This window comes from Lepidothrix coronata, unplaced genomic scaffold (genome assembly GCF_001604755.1).
Source record: "Lepidothrix coronata isolate B3197 unplaced genomic scaffold, Lepidothrix_coronata-1.0 Scaffold141, whole genome shotgun sequence".
NCBI lineage: Eukaryota > Metazoa > Chordata > Aves > Passeriformes > Pipridae > Lepidothrix > Lepidothrix coronata.
This window is the reverse complement of record NW_016690321.1, coordinates 2,092,742-2,110,988: the sequence shown is the minus strand read 5'-3', so window position 1 is coordinate 2,110,988 and position 18,247 is coordinate 2,092,742. Positions and strand designations below refer to the sequence as shown.

Here is an 18,247-nt window from a genome sequence, read left to right as displayed (position 1 = left end):
TGCACGTTTTGTGTCCCCTGCGCGTGTCCCTCAGCCGCGGCCATCTCGGGGCCCCTCACGGCGCGGCGGCCTCCAAGCGCCAGGGGGCGCCGAGCGACCGAGCCGGGCCCGCCATGGCGGCGGGGGCGGGGCCGCCTCAGGGCCGCGGGGCGGGGCCGCCGCCCGCCCTTATCCGCTGCTGCCCGGGGGCTCTGCCTGGTGCCCGCGATCGACCTGTGCCGCAGGCGCTGCCATGGCGGCCCCCGGAGAGGAGGAGGACGTGATGGCGCGATACCGCTCCCCGCTGGTGTCGCGGTACGCCAGCGCCGAGATGGGCTACAACTTCAGCGAGAGGAAGAAGTTCGGCACCTGGCGCCGCCTCTGGCTCTACCTCGCCCAGGCTGAGAAGGTAACGGCGGGACGGGGCGCTGAGGGCAGAGCGGCCTGGGGAGGGGGGAGCGTGGTGTCGGGGCTTCTTCGCGTCCCGTTTCCCTTCAGGGCTCTGGCAGAGGAGGGCTGGGAACCGTGCCTTCCCGGAGCTGCCCTCGGGAAACGAGACCGAGCGCGGGAAGACTGACCAGAACAACTTTTAGGAGCCCCTTCGCGTGTTTGGGGGGGGGAAAGGGACGCAGGGGGTGGGGGGTCAGGGTTACCCAACTGTCTGTACACAATCCTCCACGCACTTATCGCCCCTCAGCAAATCGCCTCTTCTCGTCTCATATGCTCCCCCTTGCACTTTTGCCCTTGTGAAATTAGTTTTGTGAAAGCTCTGCTAAGCAGTTTTTGGTGAGGGATTGCCTTTGAGCAAACATCATTGTCCTTCTGAAGCACTCGGGTGTTTGCTTTTCAGGAGGTGTGACGGGTGAGGTCCTCTCTCCTGTTCAATCCGATGGCTGTCAGTCCATGCCAACTGAACCACCCCCTACATCTGCAGCCAGTTGGTTTTAGATAGCTCTTATTTCTGAGATAAGTTTACTTTTGGCCAAAGAGGACCGAACAGTTACCCCAGAAGTTCTTGTGATGTTTCTGATAGGCTGAGTGCCAAAAAAAAAAAAAAATCCACAAAAGACTGGGTATTGTGTATTAATTCAATGACTAGATAGCAGCAGCTGAGAGTATGTCCATACGATTGCAAGCTGTTGTGTTAGTAGAGTCTATGAAGTTAACATTTTTTAAATGTAGTTTAAGCTAAACCTTCTTACTTTGACTTTGATCCTAATTAGGGATACGTGTACAGCGATTATTAAGAGAGACACAGTCAGTTTTGAGGATCCACTAACTTGATTCCTTGTGACTGGCAGGAAGACTCTTACCAGGTTTTTGACAGTGAAAAAGCTGTAATGTGTTGCCCCAAAAAACCACAAAGAAAAACCACACAAACCCACCCCACCTTCTGACAGAATGGCTTTAGCTTTCGGACTCAAGAGTTGCCCATTTGTTTTGTGCGGAGTTCAGCTTCCAGTTTCGAAGTACTGGGATTGTTAGGAAGCAATCCAAGCGCTAGGTCTGGCTGTTACTATTAGTGTAAGGGCAGAGAAGCACCTTGCTGAAGAATGGACAACAGTGCACAGTGTCATTAACGTGTTCCTTCTCCATTCAGCTGCCTCATCAATAGTATGCTGGTTTTTTTAGAAGGTGAAGGTGTAATTATGCAGCTGTGCTAAATAGGAGTCACCTTCTGAAGTACCACATGCTTGATTTTTCTCATAGTTCAGATGCTGGAGTGAGCAGACAAATCGATGCAAATGTCATCTAGCATAGGAAGTGCCAATACCATGAAAATAGCATGCTTAAGCAGCTTTGCATGCTGGAAGCATGACAATATAAACATATATTAATTCCAACACTTTTTCTTCTGTTCAAGAGCAAAATATGAAAGTTGCCCAATAGGAGAAAGTGATCTGCTTGAAAAAAACAGTGTGAGACTTCTAGGTTTCCACTCGCAAGCCCTGAACTCACGGCTCCCTTGTCTCTTGAGCCTTGCTTTCCCTCTCATTGCTGCCCTAGAGTTTTGTCCCCAGACAGTAGAGACAGATCTTGAAACTTCTTCTCTCTTTTCTTAGTGGGAAGAGGGAGACTACTATTTTTATCTCTCTCCTCGTTCCAGACCAGTTTGTCATCAAATGTCAGCCTTGGACTAAAGGAGGAAGAGCCAGCTATTTTCAGCACCTGTTAGCTCTGTCAGTGATCAGCTCGTTATAGATAAAAAGAGTTTCTTTTGAAGAAACTTCTTAGAGAAGATGCATAGTATTTCTATGGGAAAAAAATGAACCCAAGCCAAACACCAAATAATAAATGAACTATGGCTACACTGTTTACTGCAGTACTCACCTGATTTCAAGATAAGCATATGTGGCTTATTCAGTTATCCTTACTGAAGATACATAGCATTTCTTTTTGGATACATTGAAAAAAACCAAAAAGTAATGAATGAACTGTGGGCAGTAGTTGCTCTTGTCTTACAGTAAATTAGAATTAGGAAGATCTAACCATAGGTTTTCTCAAAGTTGCAGAGAAGTAGTAAGAGAGGACATGCAGTTTAGTGATAAAATTTTAGGTAAAGCACAGGGCCAGGCAAATGGTTTCAGTATTCACCCTACTTAATAGAAGAAATTTTCGAGTAATCCACTTGGAAAATGTGAAATAAGAACTGAAAAAATATTTCATTGGAAACTGAATTTGACAGAAAGTCTATAGGGTGTTTTGTTCCTTTCAGCAGGCAATACCAGGAGTTTGAAAGAGGAGACTTAGCAAAGTGTGTAATTAGTGAAAGAAGCTAATATTTTCCCAACTGACAGTAGTCAAAGTTTGGGTTAAGAGCTGAAGCATGTGAGTTTATATCCATCCCAAAATTCTAGTTTATTTTTTTGTGTAAATTCATTTGTATTATAATACTTCTGTTAACACTTTTTAATCTTGAATTCTTGACCTTAGTGTTATTTGAAAGTCAAGTACAAATTTCATGTTGGTCTCCCTTCTCATAGAAGTAGCTTTGACATCTTACAGCATCAAACTGAGTTACAATATGTTTTGCACATGTAAAATACAAATGTCTTCTCTCTTAAGAATTGACAGATAGCCTCTGTCAATTTTTTTTGTCCAATTTACATTTCATTATTTTTCTATCATGTGTTCTTTAATAGATGAGCAGCCCAGTGTTCTCAGTCTATTTGCAGGAGCTTTGCCACGTCATCTGCCTGCTCTGCTCTTCCCTTTAGGGATAGTGATGAACAGTCATAGCTTTCATAGCGGCACATCAGAATGTTGGAACGGTCTCGGAGGAATGACACCTTACAAGCTCAGTCCATAGAGCACATCGCTGACTATGGTGCTTTGGGGAAAACCTCATGTTCTCCCTCGCATAATTTTCCTACTTGGTTTTCTTGAGTACACAGCTTTGAAGGACGTTTGATTGTTTTCTTCCTGAGGTACTGCCTATATCAGCAAAAGCTTTTAGGGAAGAGGCCTCACATGTTGTTTGTGGACAGATGGGGACATCATTTGTCTTGTCTACCCTACCTTGCAGGAATTCCTATAACAACTAGTCCCCTTTTTTGCAGGTCATTTCTTCTTTCTACGACTGCATACTGTGGTCAGCTTTTCCCAAGGAATCGTGGAGGTCTGAACAAGGCATGAGGTTTTAACCTGGGCACAGGAGTGTATTGCTTGCTGAGTTGCCTGTGTGCTTTCAGGCAGTTTGTATCAGTGCACACAAAGGCAGAAGTCTGGGGCCAGGTGCTTTTCCTCATTTATCTGGACACTCATGGTCATGTATGCACTTGCAGCATCATACCTTTGGGTACTGATTATCTGATGAGGACCTTGAGGACACCTCTGCTTCACTTGCTGTCTTTAGTTCCACGTTCCACTGCAAAACATTTTTTCAGTCAATTTGATTCTGAGCAGAACCAGCTTTTGAAACACATTGAATCCTGGAAGCCTCCTGGTTGGTGACTTCTCATTACTACTGCACAGAACAATAGCATTTTAGTTTGGAAAAGGCAGTAATGCCACATTCATTGTGAGACTTTTAAATTCTCGGTATCAGGAAAAGATGTTTTTCCTCAGTTAGCTTGTGACTGGTTTTCTCATCTTAGTTAGCTTGTGCAAGAGTATACCAGTGTATAATTCCGTGGTTTGCTATCTTTGTTTTTAAGTCAGCTCACTGAAAAGCTCTAGCAATTATTTTTGGACATGAAGTAGGAGCGTTCATCTCCTGCTTCCAGATCGAATAACTGATTTTACAATGTTTCAGATTCAGACTGATATGAGATACTTCAGGACTTTTGGAAAGGTACAAACATATGTACCTTTCCCTATGTTCTAAGCCCACTGTTTACAGTTGTATAGGTCTAGATGTGGTCCAAAGAGTTCTTCCTGACACAAGCTGTTAAGTCACACGGTAGCTGGATTTTTCTTTATCCAAAGGGTAAACTTCATTAAAAAAGATTAAACTATACTCACTCTATATCATTTTTTCCCATGTGTCTTACTTTCTGTACTTGTGACAAGAATGTTACCTGACTAAGGAAAGTATGAAGCCCAAAAGGAACACCTAAGAATGAACACTGTCCTATTCTATTGGAAAAGGTTGGAAGGTTGGAGAGCCCTAGAATAGAAGCATTTGCAATTACAGCTCTTGATTATGCCAAATTGCTACGCTTCTGTGAGATGTCATGTGGGAGTAACTGGTCTAAATATCTTCTGTCTCAGTTCGATTGGTAAAAAAAAAGGCAATAGAAAGTTGTTTTCCTTTTGCAGTCACTTGGGCTTCCTATCACAGATGAGCAGATACAGGAGATGGAAGCAAATCTGGACAACATTGACTTCAAGATGGCAGCAGAGGAGGAGAAGAAGCTGCGTCACGATGTGATGGCCCACGTTCACACCTTCGCCCATTGCTGTCCAAAAGCTGCAGCCATCATTCACCTTGGAGCAACTTCCTGTTACGTGGGGGATAACACGGTAACATAGAATTTTCAGTTTCCTGTGTGCAGAGCTGGGCAAAACAAAGCTACAGTTGCTTATTTGATAGCTCTTTACAAACTTTTCTTTATAAAATATTAAATAGATTTTCAGACATTTTTATTAATTCTACTGTTGACGTTAATTCCCCTTTGATCTAGCTGCCCTAGGAAGGAAAGCTCCTCTTGCCTTCTTTCTTTTGATATGAAGCAAGATCTGTCTGGAACCTAATTGTTCCCTAAGCTCTGCTTGCATGTTAAATATTCAAGGAGATAAGAGATGTGAGTTGCAAACACATGCAGAAACATGTGAACTCTGTGAATTATCAGTTACACCACCATGACAGGAGTTCACTGACTTACAGAACAAGGCCCACGAGGTTCCAATTGCTGCTTGGAACCCCTGCGTTACTTCAGGGTAAAACAAGCTTTTCAGTGGCCAAGGGAATGGATAAATGTGTTAAGTGAAAAAGGAAATACCACCATTCTACAGAACTGTAAAATATTTGTGAAAAACCTGTCTAAAATTTAGTACAAACTGAAGCCTAATTTCTCAGTATATGTTGCTATATGTTGCTGTTCAAGCCATTGCAACTTCACAACTGCTTTTGCTGTATGAGAAGCTGCTGTGTGATTATTTTTTCTCTACCCCTTTGCAAGCCTGTTTGGCTTTTAGGTAATATCACCTTCCTTGTGACACTTGGACCTAGCTGTACCTCAGTCTCAAAAGAAGGAGTAAAGATGACACACAGTCCCCATACTCTCCTGCTGTCTTTAGCTTACAGTGCCTGTATTTTCCACTTGGGACTGTGATTTAGTCTGTCGTGCCATGGACATCCTGACTATCTCAAAATAATCATTGATAGGCAGTTGGTGGAAACAGGTCTCCTACCACTCATGACTTTCTGTGGATAGTATAAAAGGAGCAATGATGGTCCAGTCATAAGCAAGTTCAGTGCAATTTCTGTTGCAAGAAGGAAAGCAAAGCATTTGTTTCAAGAAGAGACTTTTGAGTCAACAAAGCATATTTTAATTATATGTATCCTGTCTGAGACAAACATTATGTCTGGCCCTTTAGACATGGCCCAAAGTTCCTTTCTTTGCTTTTTTCAGGATCTGATTGTCCTCCGTGATGGGCTTAACCTGCTGCTACCCAAGGTGAGAAGGCAGTTGTGCACAGTATCTCAGAACTGGGGAGCACTCATGTCCTGTTAATAGCCTGTGTTTAACTTGGAATTTCCTAAGCCTTTCTGGGAAGCTAGGAGGAGCTGTCTGTCTGGGTTATTCTTAAGAAAGTGAACAGTTACCCTCCTTTCCTTTCTCAAGTCTTTCTCCAAAGCTTCTTTGCTCACAGAGGGAATTACAAGCAGAACCTTCTTCATCTGTGCCATGGGTACTAGTTTCAGAAAGCAACTGTATTGCTTTCAGGGTCAGCTTAGGCTTCCCCTTAACTATATTCCTAGGACTGTGTCAGCATTCAAGAAACTATATGATACAATTTTCTGAGGTCAGATATAGTGGGGGTGTAGTGCAGTGTTGTCTGTCTGAGCTGAACATCTTGGCATCCAGTTTGCCCTGGGCTGTATGTGTGTCAGTTATACCCAAATCATCTTTATTTCTGGCCGTTTCCAGGAATAAAGAGAATACCCAAGGGCGAACCATCTGCAGCATTGGGTTGGGCATGAGGATGAGACTAATTTGAGCTGAAGTCCAACAACTTGTGTTACCTCTTGCTTGAGTTTAGTAGCAAGCAGAAATTGCATGCACGGCCTGAAAAAATTAAACTTGCCATATTCTACAGCTAGAGGGTGCTATTGAAAAGCTGCACAGTTGTTTCCCTCCCCTTTTTCTCACAATGTTGTGCTTTGCTAGCTGCTGCTGTGTTGTTTGGTTTGTTTTTTTTCTCTCTCATTCCACCTCTTCTGTATCCTTCCTGCATCCACCAGCTCGCAAGGGTGATCAGCCGGCTGGCCGACTTTGCTGAGAAGTATGCTGACATGCCTACTTTGGGCTTCACTCACTACCAGTAAGTAGCCATCAGCCTTTGCTTTCATTTCGTTAAATTGACCTGCCACTGCTTGCTTTCATCCTTTTTCCCATCTCTGGCCAGAGGCAGTTGGTATTGATGGACGTCATTAAGGTGTTGTTGGTGGCTCAGAAAAGGAGTATGTGCCTGAGTCCAGGCTTGTCTCAGGAAATTGGACTGTTGCTTTGAGTAGCTGTCAGCAGTTGCTTTAAAACAGCTTCATAAAGAATGACTTCCAGCCAAACACAGATGTGCATATTCTGGGCTGTTTCAAAAGAGCATGACTGGGAATTGCAGTAATCCTGTCTTCCAGTCACATTTTCTTTGTTTTTCCCCAATTTATTTTCAACTGCAGCTTGGAAAGTTTTGTTAATGTCCACTTGTTACTAAGTCAAAGGACAACAGGATATCAGTGGTTCTGTTGTTGGGGTAGTTTAATCTTCTTCATGAAGACTGTTTCCAGAGGCATTAAAACTACACCATGAGGTGAGGCATTAAAACTACACCATGAGGTAAGCCCCAGTGATATGGAACACCAGAGGCAGGGAAATTAAGCACAGGTCATGTCAGACTCTCTGTCTGTCACTTAAAATTTTCTCCCAAAGGAGAGTGAAAGCATCAGGTCAATTGTCTTGCCGTATATGGCATGTCAGTTCCATCAGCTCTAGTCCTAGGGCCCTCTTCAGCTACAGCTTTTTGGAGCAGTATTCTCTGTGTTTACTTTTATTTTGGCTTTTGGAAAGAGGACAAAGGAGTATTCAAGAAGTGTGTGCAAGGTGAAATCATAAAAACTAAGGTGAAGAAGGCTTTGATGCTTCAGCCTTTTCTGTGTCCTTTGTCAGTGGGGTCTTTTCTCTGTTTACAATCAGGTCTGTGTTTTCCCCTCGCCTTCCCTTTTCCTGCTTATGTACTTGCAGAGGCCTGTCTTTTTGCCTTTCACACCCCACACTAAATTCATCCAGGTGGGTTTTGACGTTCCTTGCCACATCCCTGCCATGTATCCTCCTGGATCACCTATCCCTGCTTCCAGATCTTACATGTTTCCTTTTTATGTCTGAGCCTTGTTCACGTGCATATGCTTTTTTGGAAGTAGTATAGAGGTTGTTTTTGGAGTTCATGTCGATAATGTGAAATATTTCAACCGCTGGGTTCTGCGTAACACTCCTGTTACCACCTCAGAGCACTGGCAGGGGGTCAGTGTAGTTGAGGCTTGCAGTGACCAGGTGGAGGTCTTACAAGAAAGGTTGGCTGACAGCATCATTAATGCATGTTTGCCCAGGGGCTGAGGAATGCAGCTACATAAATAAAAAAAAAAACAAAACAGTCCCTGAGAGGAATCCTTTAAAATCACAATGTGAAAACAGATGTTTCTATGCTGAGAATTTCACACCAGTGCTGTAAGTCAGCCAGGATGCCCCCCTTGCCCTGGGTGAGCAGAATTGGGGCGGGGGCACAGATGGACCCCCTGTTTGTCATGGGCCCCTGCAGGCTGGCAGAGAGCACCCTCCTGGCACATGTGGATGTGACGATTGCTGTTTTCTCGTAGTGGAATTACATCTATTCCTGAAAGGAATGATCATATCTTCAGTACCATTTACCGGGGATATACGTGTACTAGTACATCTTCCTGCATAAGCCAAACCTTGTTAATTTCTGCTCAGATGAGTCAGAGAATTAACCTGCAAGGATGTCTTAATGGCAGACTCAAAGCAAAGTGTGGTCCTTGTGGAGGTACCGTGCATGTCCTCAATGAGTCACGTTCTGTTCTTCGTTGTTTTCAGACCTGCCCAGCTCACCACTGTGGGGAAACGCTGCTGTTTGTGGATTCAGGACTTGTGCATGGACCTGCAGAGCCTGGAGCGGGCTCGGGATGACCTCCGCTTTCGGGGTGTAAAAGGCACCACTGGCACTCAAGCCAGCTTCTTGCAGCTCTTTGAGGGAGACCATAGTAAAGTACGTCAGACAGCCTAGGGCATAGACTTTGCAGTCTTGGCAATTTTCCATTCTGGAATGCTGTTTTCTCTTTGAGGGAACATGGAAATTCTGGAATCAAATTCACAAGGGCATTGTGATCCCTCTGGGGCTCACTGACAAGGCTCTGTGTGAAAGTGAGCAGAATTCGGGGGTGGGGCAGTGCTTCACAGAAAGTAAAACATGTTTTGACAGTAAACTAAGAAAAGCAAAAGATCGTTTTTGCTCTTGCTGACCTTACTGAGTTGTTGTATTTTGAGCTCTGTTTTATTTTTTTCTTCACCCCAAGGTTGAAGAACTGGACAGATTAGTGACTGCAAAGGCAGGATTTAAGCGGTATGTAACAAGCAACGTACTTAGTCATCTATATTTGGTGTTAGCAAAGTGTGACTCCTGCCAGTGGTGTTGGCCCAGATTCTCCAAGCTGCCAAACTGACATCTGTGCTGATGTTCACTTATCCCCCCTTGCCATCTTCCATTCTCAGTTGCAGCTTCCCGCATGAAACTTCACCTCCTAAACAGGCCACTTCTACTTGTCTCCCTGTCAAAGTACAGCTGTCCATTTTCCCTCTCTGTTCCTCTCTCCCATCTGCATGCTGCCCCAAGAAATTGACAGCCTGAATCCAAAGTTATTCCCATCAGGGCAGAGTGACAGCCCTCCACTTTGAGCCATCTCCTTGCTCAAAGTCTTGCAGTACTGTTGTGTCTGTCTGGAACACTCAACTTCTGTGCTTATTTCTAGGGCTTACATGGTCACAGGGCAGACCTACAGCCGCAAGGTGGATATTGGGGTCCTGTCTGTGTTGGCCAGTCTGGGGGCATCTATACACAAGGTGAGCTCCCTACTTGGATACATTGGGAAGAGTGGGAAACATTTTAGATCTTGAAGAGAAAGTGCTCATAGTGCAGAATGCTCTTCTCAAGAAATATTGGTGTTCCCTGTTCAGCTGTCTTCTTTGTGATCATGTAAATTCACTGCTGGTTACATGCCTAGTGGTCAAATTTCAAAGATCTTCAGACCAGAGATAAATAAGGCAAGCTGGCTGAACAGATTCTGAGGTGGGTTAACAAATCCCACACCAGATAGTAGTCTAATCTATGCTAAATTGATCCAATTAGAGTAAATGTCTTTCCTAGTGGTGTATGAATTTTTAAATTTCATTGTTTGCTCCTAATTTATTGCTTCTATGATAATGGTGTCCTTGTGGATTGTTTTCAGTGATTTATCTCTGTTCCCTCCCTCCTCTTCCTCCTCTTGGGCTAAAGTTATCTATGGTATTTTCTTTTGTTTTAGTTTTGTTCTGGTTCAGTGAGCACACATTATCTGTGTTTGCAAATCACTGTGTAATTTTGTTATGCATTTTCGCTGTTCTGCCCTGGTCCATCTTCCGCTCTGTGCATATTTTTGCCCTCCTTGGAGTCCTGTTCTAATACAGTGGTTGTTTTCTGTATGTTTTCTTGACTGACATTTTTAGGACAGGAAGTATGATTGCAGTGTCAATTTTTTTTGCCAAAATTTTCGCTGCCCACAGTTTACTTCTTAGATGCAAACTCTTCTCCAAGAAGGAGTATATATTGGTGGGTGTTATTTTGGTTCTGTTTGCTAATTTGTGCTTTTCTAGATTTGCACTGACATTCGTCTTTTGGCCAACCTGAAGGAGATAGAGGAGCCTTTTGAGAAAGACCAGATTGGTAAGGGATGAGAGACCCTTCCTGGATTGGTGTTTGTGTCTTTTCATTTATGTTGGTGCTGCCTTTTAAACAAACTTAGAAATGTCACTGACAGAAGTTGCTTTAAATTACCTGGGGTTGACCTTGTTAGTATTTTGGGTCCTTTTAAAATAAAAAAAAGCGAGGAAGAAGGAAGAAAAAGCACCTTACCTAAAGGTTTCTGGATATTAAATAATTAAAATCTGGATTTGTATTTGCACACTTCCAGTGTCTGGGGGGAGAGCACAAGTAGCCATGTATGTCTCATTGCCTAGAGAGGAAGACTTGGGTCCGAGGAGTTCTTAGTGTTTTCCATTCCTCATGAAGCTGACTGGAGCTGTAGGTTTTCAGCTCGACTCAGCATTTTGATCTTTATAAGCAGACAAATTTGGAACAAGGGTCCTAGGCTGGACCCTTGCCAGAAGAATGCCAATTATGTGATTTCTGACATTGGTAGAAAGGGAGGAGGAAATGTAGAGTTTTGGCTCTTGGCTGAAAGAAAGTTGAGGTCCTCTAACTAGTTGTATAGGATTGAATCTGCAAATTAAGCTTTAGTCCTGTCTGTTGCTTCTGCCGCTCTGCATTCTTTGGATGGTTTTGATATCCATTCACTAGAGCAACAGGCAGCAGTTTAAGTATCTGACTTTGAAGGACAATGTTACTAAGCAGATGGAGCCTTGAACACTGCCAGGGTTGCCATGGGTAGCCTAGAGAGATCATTGCTGAACGCTACATTAAAAACTTGGTTTATGGGGTAGTATTTCTGTTTTGCAGAACTGCAAAAATTTCTTCCCACTTTTTCTCTCCCCACATTTGGATGTTTCTGATCTGAAGGGGATGGTGGTGGTGTCATTTTCTTTATTCCATATTGTCCTTAGAAAATCGTGTTTTGAGGCTTTAGTCAAAACCATGATTCCTGACACATTTTTCTTATCTGGGGGAGGACCTTCATCTCTTCTTCCTGAATGCACTGCTTCTGTTGCACCATTTCCATCCCTCTTTCTCCTCTCACAGGTTCAAGTGCTATGCCTTACAAGAGGAATCCAATGCGTTCAGAGCGCTGCTGCAGCCTTGCTCGACACCTGATGACCCTGGTGATGGACCCCCTCCAAACAGCCTCAGTGCAGTGGTTTGAGCGGACATTGGATGACAGTGCCAACAGGTTTGTTTAGACTGTGCAATGCTGCAATTTCAGAAGGTCTTGTTCAGGAAGGTCCTTTGATCTATTTAGAAAATACTATTTTTAAACTAAAACCACAAGCTAACACCTTGATCAAAAGCAGTCTCAATAGAACCTGGTTTCCTCTGTAAGAACAGGTAAAAACAGTTAGTTTTTTTTAATGCCAAGATCCTCTTCAATGTAAACCAGCAGAGAGAGGGAGGTATACAGAAGCCGTGGTAATGTATTGCTCTCATAATCTTCCTGTTTCAACAGTATAGTATAAATACTCACATCTCTCAAATTCTCCTCCCTATCTATTTTGAATGAGTTTTTTGACCCCAGTCTTTTTCACTTTTTAAAGAATAATCCGACGTTTTATCAGTAATACCTTAACCCTCCAAATAATCTGAAGAAACTTATTTTAATCTATTTGTAAAATGTTCTTTACAAGAAGTAGTTCAGATCCTAGAGAAAGAGCATAACTACTTATTTTTTAAAAATAATGTTTCAGGAAAATCTGTGCAGCTCTAGGATATTACGCAGCAAACTTTGCTTTATTTGATGATTCTTCATTATCACTGTTTTGAGCTGAGCAAAAATTATCTGTAATTATTTTCAGGTAAATTACAGCAATTAAATTCAATGCTTCCATCTTTTGGTTAGTACTAAATGTTAGTTTTAAGATATCTCCACAAACATAATGTCTGCATAAAATTTCATGCAAGCACAGAAGATCTTTTCCCAAAAGGGCTTTACAGCTGCTAGTCTCATTAAGAAAAGAGCTGCATAGGCAGCAGAAAACAATGTAAATTTAAGAAATTGGATACTGATTGATACAGTGTGTTTATTTCCCAATAGCTACCAAATGTAGAGACATGTATTGGAATGTTTCAAATTTTATTTTCATCTCATCTAATAGAAAGAGTCATTTATCCACTTCATAAAGCAATTAAGAAATCTGTGCCTTGGATTTTTTTTTTGTTAAAGCTATAGTGTTTTGGAAGGCAGAGCAAGCCAGAGAAAATTCAGTCAACGTACAAACAAAAATTGTTTTTAAGAGAGTGTGATAGAGTTGGAAGGTGTAGATGTAGCACAAGGTTCAAGTAGTAGGGTATTTTAAAAGATCACAGTTTGGAATGGGGTAGGCCCTGCTGTCACAGATGGATGATGCTGTGTTTGCTGCACTGTGACGCAGAGCCTTTTGCCTGATACAGCTCAGTTGCCACTACTCCTCTTCTTTCCCTCCTTTCCTTTTTGTCAGGACCCTCCTTTGTGACCAGGAGCTGGTATCTTGGAGGAATCCCCCACCAAATGCATGGATCACTTTGGAAGTTACCCACTGAGTGCAGCCAGGCACAGCATAAGTGTGCAGCATGTCTTACTCCTGGAGGGTAGGATCAGTAGACAGTTCAACATAGAACATGTAGGGGAAGATACTGTGAATTGCTGCCCTCTTTCCTACCTGTGTAATCACTGAATTATCTTGGAGCTTTCTACATGTGCCTTCACTCTTTCTCTTCTCTCTCCCTCTCTACTGACCAAAAAGAAAAAAAAAGGAGAACGGTTCCAGCCTTAGGGCCACAGTAATGCTATTTACAGAATGATTTACAGAAATTAAAGGATCTGAGGTAGACTGGAACATGGCCTGTGTTGCTAACTGGGGCTCTGGGTACGTGTGCTTCGCAGGCGCGTGTGTCTGGCTGAGGCTTTCCTGACAGCTGACATCGTCCTGAGCACACTGCAGAATATCTCCGAGGGACTCGTGGTGTATCCAAAGGTAAAGCAGGAGATAATGTGCGTCCTTGGTAATGCTGCAGCTATGCCAAAGTGTATGAAAATCCTCCCACTCGAAGGATTACATTTTTATCTGCTAGCTCAAATGGTTTGTCTGAATTTTGCTCTCTATTCTTGCCATGTTCTCACTGTTTGTGGGACATACGTGAAGGGGTACCTTGCTGAAACCAAAAGAGAGTAAATTCAAAATTTCTCACAAAGGGTATTTTTCCCCAAACTACAGAATGGATCTGTAGAAATTAGCAGCAAAAGATACTGTCGAGACAGATCTCATGCAGTCCTGTAACTTAACACAGGTTAGAAAAAAAAATCATTTTTTCCACAGTAATGTCCCTTCCAAGATATAGCTTCTAAGTATTATCAGCTTTAATACCTGAATTTCCAGAGCTAAGTTCAAAATGAGAAATTGTCTTTGCATCATGGGGACAAACCTTTTAGCAGGGCCCACTACAGTAGGACAAGGGATAATGGTTTTAAACTGACGGAGGGACGATTTAGATGATATATGAAAGAAGTATTTTACAATGAGGGTGATGAAACACTCCCAGTGAGGGTGGTGGTTGTCCAGAGAAGCGGTAGATGCCCCATCCTTGAAAGCATTCAAAGTCGGGTTGGATGTGGCTCTGAGCAACCTGATCTTGTTGAAAATGTCCCTGCTCATTGTTAGGGAGGTTGGACTCGGTAGCCTTTAAAGGTCCCTTCTAACCAAAGTGTTTTATGATTCCGTGATCATTGTCCAGTCCTGGAGATTCAAAGGGAGTGGAAGAACTTCACTGGGAGTTGCAGTTGTCTACAGAATTTCTATAATGCTGTTTCTTTTTTCTGTTTGTTTTGTTTAAGGTGATTGAGAGGAGGATCCAGCAGGAGCTGCCGTTCATGGCCACAGAGAATATAATCATGGCGATGGTGAAAGCAGGGGGCAATCGTCAGGTACAAATCCAGCGTCCGAAATACCTTTGTTCCCTGCCTGATGTTTGTCTCCTGAGAAACAAAAGTATCTGGGCTCTTGTCTCACCTTTCTTTGCTCTTCACCTGCTCCCAGAGAGTTATTAATATTACACTGGTGCTGCAAAGCCAGACTGCCCTCTGAGGGGAGAGCAGTTGTGGAGATCCATATTTTTGGTTAGGTGCACTGTGTGTTTGAACTAATCTGACTGCCTGCTGGCGAAGAGGGAGAACTATTTTTATATTAAATACTAGTAGGCGTTTTCCTTTTGTAAGTGTTTGAAGGAACTTGAAACACAGGCCAGGTTTCTTTAAATGGAGCATATTGGCAGTTGGCTACCTTATAAATTAAAAGAGAATGAATCAGTCCTTCAACAAAAAAGCAAGTAAGACCATTCTGAACCATTCATTCGTGTATCATTCTTCCCTAATTTAGTGTAGTATATTAACAGCTTTGTTTACGGTACTTCATTCAGTTTTCTGTATTCAAGCAAACTGAAATTAAATATTTTCCTTAGCAAATAAATACAGACACCATTAGATTATATTTCCTTATCATTTAATGTCATGATTCAGGTCAAAATTGATAATTGAATTTACATCTTAATAAAACACCTTATTTTCACTTACCTTTTAGATAGTAATTTTTTATTCTGTGGTTATTTCCACATCAGAGACAGAAGTTAAACTTGCAAGATGGTAATTAGCAAACGGGTTTTGACAGAAGCTTTGAGTAGAATATATGTTGTTCTAGTTTTCTGAAACACTTGTGGCAACTCAGCCATGATGTTGGTCAGGAAACATCCTTTTTCCTTTTTTTTTTCCCTCTGCATCTCTGATATTTGTCATTGGGTCAGTGAGTAAGCTTCCTTATCAAATGTTTTAAGGCGTCACATCATGTGAATAAGTTTCTTTATCTTTACAGATGGCTCTCTTTCTAAAGTATCCTGTTCTTAAACAGTCTTCTCTACTATGATTAGACTTAAGAGTGTGATTCTGTGATTCATTTGTGTCTGTTATTGGCCTGGCTTCTTTCTGGTGCTGTTTAATTACACACCTGTAGAGTTGTACATTTATAAAAGGTGTTCATATTCATGTGTTCTGTTTTCCTGTACTGGGAACTTTAAAACAGCACATTTTTTAGGTTTTCCCCACTTCCCACCCAACTCATTTCCTTTCCCCACTACTAAACAGCTCCTTTCCCTAAACACTGAGAGGACAGATCTGTTCAGCTGAGGCAGGTCAGTGCTGAAGCAAAATGACACCTGGATGGAGGGAACAGGAAGATGAAGAGAAGGTTCTCGCATGGCTGTAAATGGAACCACATGGCTGTACTTTAAGGCCAGCATGGCAGCATCTGATTTTGCAGGTGGTCCCTGACTACACTTGGGTTCCTTTGTTCTTACAGATTGATTCCACAGTAAGTCAAGGGATAAGAAGTCTTTTAGAAAAATTGTTACAACTGTTTTGCCAGTCTTAGTGTCGTGCGAGGGTTCTTTGGGACAGAATGTCTCAAGGTCCTCGGATTTGTAAGGTGTTCTTTTTTCCTCAGTCTGTCCATATGTAAGCCATGGTTTCTACAGTCTCACTGCTTGTTAGGTTGGACAGATACTTTTCCCTTTTCCAAATCTGTAGATGTTTTACATTGTTTGCAACTGAAAAAAAAATCCCAAAGGGACATCTAAAAGTATTTGGGAAATTTGAAGAAATGTAAAGGATTCCAGTGTCATAAGTTTGTGGTATAATTCAACAGGGAATGCGTGTGACATTCAGACTATTTTAACTTCAAAGGGCAGATGTGGAAAGATGAAAAAATCTTGCTTTAATGTAGTGGTATATGAGATGCTGCAGTCCAAACTGTGTGTCATTGCTGTGCTGTCCGGGGCCGTACACTTTGATATTTCTCCCTCCCACACAAGTTGGCACGATGAGCATGTGCTTTCAGTAGCACTGGAATGACTTTTTTCTTTTCGTATCTTCTTCCTTCTGTAACTACAGGATTGCCATGAGAAGATTCGTGTTCTCTCCCAGCAAGCAGCTGCTGTTGTGAAACAGGAAGGGGGTGATAATGACTTAATTGCCCGTGTCCGTGCTGATCCTTACTTCAGCCCTATCCATAAACAACTTGAAAGCCTGTTGGATCCCTCCTCCTTCACTGGACGTGCTCCTCAACAGGTAAAGTAGTGGAAAGAGGCTATGGGTGCTATGCATTGTAATGGAGTCTGTTGTTTCATCCTGCATCCTTTCGTATGCCAGAGAGTGGACATACTGTGTAACTCTGCCCATATTACAAAGGCAGGCATCTTTCTCTCTTTTGATTCCCTTGGCTTTCTCGTCTTGCTTTTCTGTGGGCTTCACATTTTTGACCCAGGATGTATCAGAGCGTTGGGTATCTTTGTGAAAGAGAGACTCTGGTGGAACAAGCAGGTCTGAATGGGGAGGAGAAGGCAAGCCCTTTTCCAAATTTTGTTTATCTTTCTTGAACAGGTGGCAAAATTCCTGAAGGAGGAAGTTCGACCAGCACTGATTCCATACCAAAGCAAGATGGGTGGGAAAATTGACCTGGCACTTTAGGTATAGTCTGCAAAGGTGTGTGGGTACAAGAAAATAATAAAAGCCTTATTGACCCAGATCTGTTTACTGTGTCACGCTATTTTGGTTCTCTGCAGTGCATTTAACCCCCAGAGTTTACAGCCACCTTGATTCCAGATAGGCTTTTCATTCTTTGTCTGCTGTTTAATCAAGCCTCCATTTATAGTGTGCTGAGTTATTGAGAAACACTTGATTGTGACAAGGTAACTTTATCATAGCACCTTTCATTGGCCCCTTATAGAAGCAATGCCAGCTATCAAAGAGCAATGCCAGGTGCTGCCTGACAAATCATATTTGCAAGTTTGAATTAGCAACCAGCCACTGTGATTTGGCTATGACTGTGGTCCTTGGCCACAATCCTTGTGGTCCTTGGTCACAGGTGATTGATACTGAATGGTAGGTGGACTCTAACATGTGAAAGTTGATCTCTACTACAAGTAAGTCTTTTCTGATAAAGAAAGATGCTGGGATTCATTGGGTGCCAGAGAAATTCAAGAGCTTTGATTTTATTTCTGACATGAAAGTTCTGGTTTGTAATGTCTGTGCTTTACTGGCCGTTCAGTATTGGACCAAACTCTTCTCCCTTTGACTTAAACTGGAATGGTTCCCTTACCTCTTCCTCCAGTGTTATTACCTCACAGACCATTTCTTCTGCGTCAGTGTAATAAAAAGCTCCCTCTTTTATAAATGCCTCTCATTTATTCAGATTCTCAGAGATGACATGACTGGGATTACTTGATGATTTTTGAAACGTGGTTGCTGGAAAGAATTAAGAAAAGCAGAACTAATTGAAAGAACCTACCTGCTCTCCTTGAGGCCATGATTGTTTAAAGATGATTTCAAAATACAGTTTTAATGAGGCTTGTCTATATTAAATAGTCAGAGCAGTGGGAAGCTTCAGGCCATGATTTCCCTTCATTGAGATTTCTCTGGCTTTACCTTGCCCCTAGATTATGGCATTCAAAATGTCTCAAACATTTCTGAGTTTTATGGTGTTTAAAACATTTTGCCTGCTTGTGCTATTAACATTTAATTAGCCATCTGTTTGAAAAGGATAACTAATTGAACACTGGTAATTTTCAGACTATTACTCAAATGGATAGC

General features: G+C 42.4%; 1 protein-coding gene across 1 annotated transcript; it reads left to right on the top strand.

Annotated features, from left to right (window-relative positions):
- Nucleotides 1–145: 145 nt before the first annotated feature.
- ADSL (adenylosuccinate lyase) lies at nucleotides 146–17,183 on the top strand. The gene is made up of 13 exons (XM_017827691.1): nucleotides 146–388; nucleotides 4,741–4,944; nucleotides 6,057–6,101; nucleotides 6,890–6,969; nucleotides 8,751–8,922; nucleotides 9,230–9,276; nucleotides 9,683–9,773; nucleotides 10,563–10,632; nucleotides 11,665–11,812; nucleotides 13,499–13,589; nucleotides 14,447–14,536; nucleotides 16,550–16,726; nucleotides 17,039–17,183. The coding sequence occupies exons 1-13, from the start codon at nucleotides 233–235 to the stop codon at nucleotides 17,123–17,125; spliced, it is 1,458 nt and encodes a 485-aa protein (XP_017683180.1). The 5' UTR covers nucleotides 146–232; the 3' UTR covers nucleotides 17,126–17,183.
- The last annotated feature ends 1,064 nt before the right edge of the window (nucleotides 17,184–18,247 follow it).

What these genes read in the sequence shown, in the direction of transcription:
- ADSL (XM_017827691.1), top strand. Translation starts at nt 233, where the DNA reads ATGGCGGCCCCCGGAGAGGAGGAGGACGTGATGGCGCGATACCGCTCC. An exon ending in TTGAGGGAGACCATAGTAAA is followed by an intron (nt 8,923 to 9,229) that starts GTACGTCAGACA and finishes CTTCACCCCAAG; the next exon opens with GTTGAAGAACTGGACAGATT. An exon ending in GCAAAGGCAGGATTTAAGCG is followed by an intron (nt 9,277 to 9,682) that starts GTATGTAACAAG and finishes GCTTATTTCTAG; the next exon opens with GGCTTACATGGTCACAGGGC.